Genomic DNA, 2,354 nt, shown 5'->3' on the forward strand with positions numbered 1-2,354 from the left:
CATATGCATATATTTATTTATGCATATATATATTTATTTATGCATATGCATATTATTTTAAAAATTAATATTATATAAAGGTATTGCTGAATCATCACTCATGAAGTCTGCATTTAAAACTTGCATGACTTCAGTTGTTTATGTTTTGATAAACCTGTTTTTCCGGGTTATGACAGCTGAGTGGTGGAGTATAATGCATTGAATGTATCTGACTCAGGCCGACGCCTCGTGACATGTTTTATTATGTTTATAAATCGTTTCATAACACACAAAGTGCACGGACTGAAGCAGGTGTGTGTTTGATTGACAGGTGTTGCACTGTCAGGGTTTACACACACAGGTGCGAGCGACCTGTGTGGATTATCTGAGACTGAACCGATCTACCTATGAGCTGGTGAGACTACATAAAAATGCATTTTGCATTCATGTATATGTTTTCATATTTATACAGTCACGTTGTGAGCATGTCATAAGTGTATTAAAGAAGGTTTCTTTGTTTTTGGTAGTTTATTGAAGGCAATTTTGAGAAGTACCTGGAGAATTTACAGGACCCTCAGGTAACATTGTGCATGCATGCAGACGCTCTCATCCGAAATGCTAAACTTCAGTTTCTCATTAAAAACATCATTTTCAGTTCTGGCTTGGTTGATTGCACAGACTATTCAGTATTAAAATGTAGACATTTTCTCTTTTTTCCCCTTATATTGCTCTGTCCGTTTAGAGCTGGGTTGGACAGGTGGAGATCACAGCTTTGGCTGAGCTCTATAAGTAAGAATATTACATTTATTTACGTATTTTAACTGCATGAACTGTGATGACGTTTGCTGTCTTGTCTACCATTATACTTCAATCACCCGGACAGTGGTTTTTATGGCCGGCCTTCATGAAGTAGCTTCAATAAAAATCATGTTATTGATTGTTGAGAAGCTGTGGCCAGTCGTGCATTATGCTCACTTGAATCAATTCGATCACAAATGGGATTTATTGGCAGCAAAAAAACATCTCAATCGGATTTGTCATGCAGTCAGTTTTCTTGCTCCTATAAATGACGATCCTGAAGGGAAAGTGCTTACATTGCAAATTGTGACGTGCAAAATACATCATATCATCAAGATTATCAAATCATGAATCAAAATCATTTAGAATGCAAGCGTTTTCTGAAATGCCCCTCATGACAATAGCATGACATACACTACTTTTAATAAAAGAGCATTAATCCTATAATGCCTACTGTATCATATTTGATACGCAAAGGCCTCTAAATGATCAACATGATCAAAACTTTGAGGAAAAACACATTGCACACAATCTACTACATGCCTTCTGTCATCTGATTCTGGATTGCATTGCATTATATGTTTGGATCATTTCAATCTCATTTTACTAAAACAGATTATTGGAGATATTGATTGACGACTGATATTGCTCAATTTGGGCCTCTGAATACAGCTGAGCTGTTTTTCCTCCATATTCTCATTTTATCAGAATATATGAGCCATAACAGCTTGATGGATCAAATATGATACTTAACAAAAAGCACTATGCAAAATTCTTTTTTTAATGTTTTGTCTAAAGTTTCGATAAACTTCCTTTTGGCTTCACAGGGTTAAAGTGTATTGTTTTTATTATTAACAAATCTGACGTTTGTTATTTCTGATGGTGTGATGATTATTTTCTCTCCAGGCATGATTTCGTTATTTTCCAGGAGCCTGATCAACCCCCCGTTAACATCACAGAGAATGGCTTCACTAAAAAGGTGCAGACATGCTTTCATGCAAGATTATTAGTTTTTAATATTTGAAAAATGTAAATCGGTTTATTTCCATAACACTCTTTCTCTGTCAGGTGCGACTGTGCTTCCTCAATGGAAACCATTATGACAGCGTTTACCCACAATCTTTTGAGAAAAGTGCTGCTATGTGTCAGTGTGAGTGCTGCTTCATTATTTAATGATATAATGCTGCTTTATGCTTTCAGTATCATAATTACATTAAACTGTGTCTCCACCTCTAGCGATCCTGTATGAGCTGCTGTATGATCGAGTGTGTGGCGTCGAGCGCAGTATTTTAGGTCCGTGTACGAAAGGAGGGAAAGGACGAGATAAACTGGATTCAGAGGAATGCAAGAGCAGTGAGGAGTCTGACCTGGAGGAAGATGAGTTCTGGTACGGATTTGCATGTGTGCATGAGACGTTTTCTCTCACAGGATCATTAGTGCAATGTTATATCATGTTTTATGATCCAGTCAATCCCAATGGATGAAATGAAATCCTGCCTGGCTTAAAGGAGTAGTTTACCCAAATATAAAGAATTTGTTGAAAATGTACTCACCCTCAGGCCATCCAAGATTAGGAT

The 2,354-nt window shown here is 36.8% G+C and overlaps 1 protein-coding gene across 2 annotated transcripts in view; it reads left to right on the forward strand.

The window, feature by feature from the left end:
* The window catches only part of otud4 (OTU deubiquitinase 4), a 13,379-nt gene that overhangs the window by 2,650 nt on the left and 8,375 nt on the right, over positions 1 to 2,354 (forward strand). For both annotated transcript variants that reach the window (XM_016231396.1, XM_016231397.1), the window contains exons 2-7: positions 311 to 394; positions 507 to 557; positions 722 to 768; positions 1,684 to 1,756; positions 1,846 to 1,927; positions 2,014 to 2,164. In XM_016231396.1, coding sequence (XP_016086882.1) covers positions 311 to 394; positions 507 to 557; positions 722 to 768; positions 1,684 to 1,756; positions 1,846 to 1,927; positions 2,014 to 2,164 — 488 coding nt within the window. The remainder of the gene's footprint in view (positions 1 to 310; positions 395 to 506; positions 558 to 721; positions 769 to 1,683; positions 1,757 to 1,845; positions 1,928 to 2,013; positions 2,165 to 2,354) is intronic.

The sequence above is a fragment of the Sinocyclocheilus grahami genome, unplaced genomic scaffold, assembly GCF_001515645.1.
Source record: "Sinocyclocheilus grahami isolate Dianchi unplaced genomic scaffold, SAMN03320097.WGS_v1.1 scaffold389.1, whole genome shotgun sequence".
NCBI classification, from domain to species: domain Eukaryota; kingdom Metazoa; phylum Chordata; class Actinopteri; order Cypriniformes; family Cyprinidae; genus Sinocyclocheilus; species Sinocyclocheilus grahami.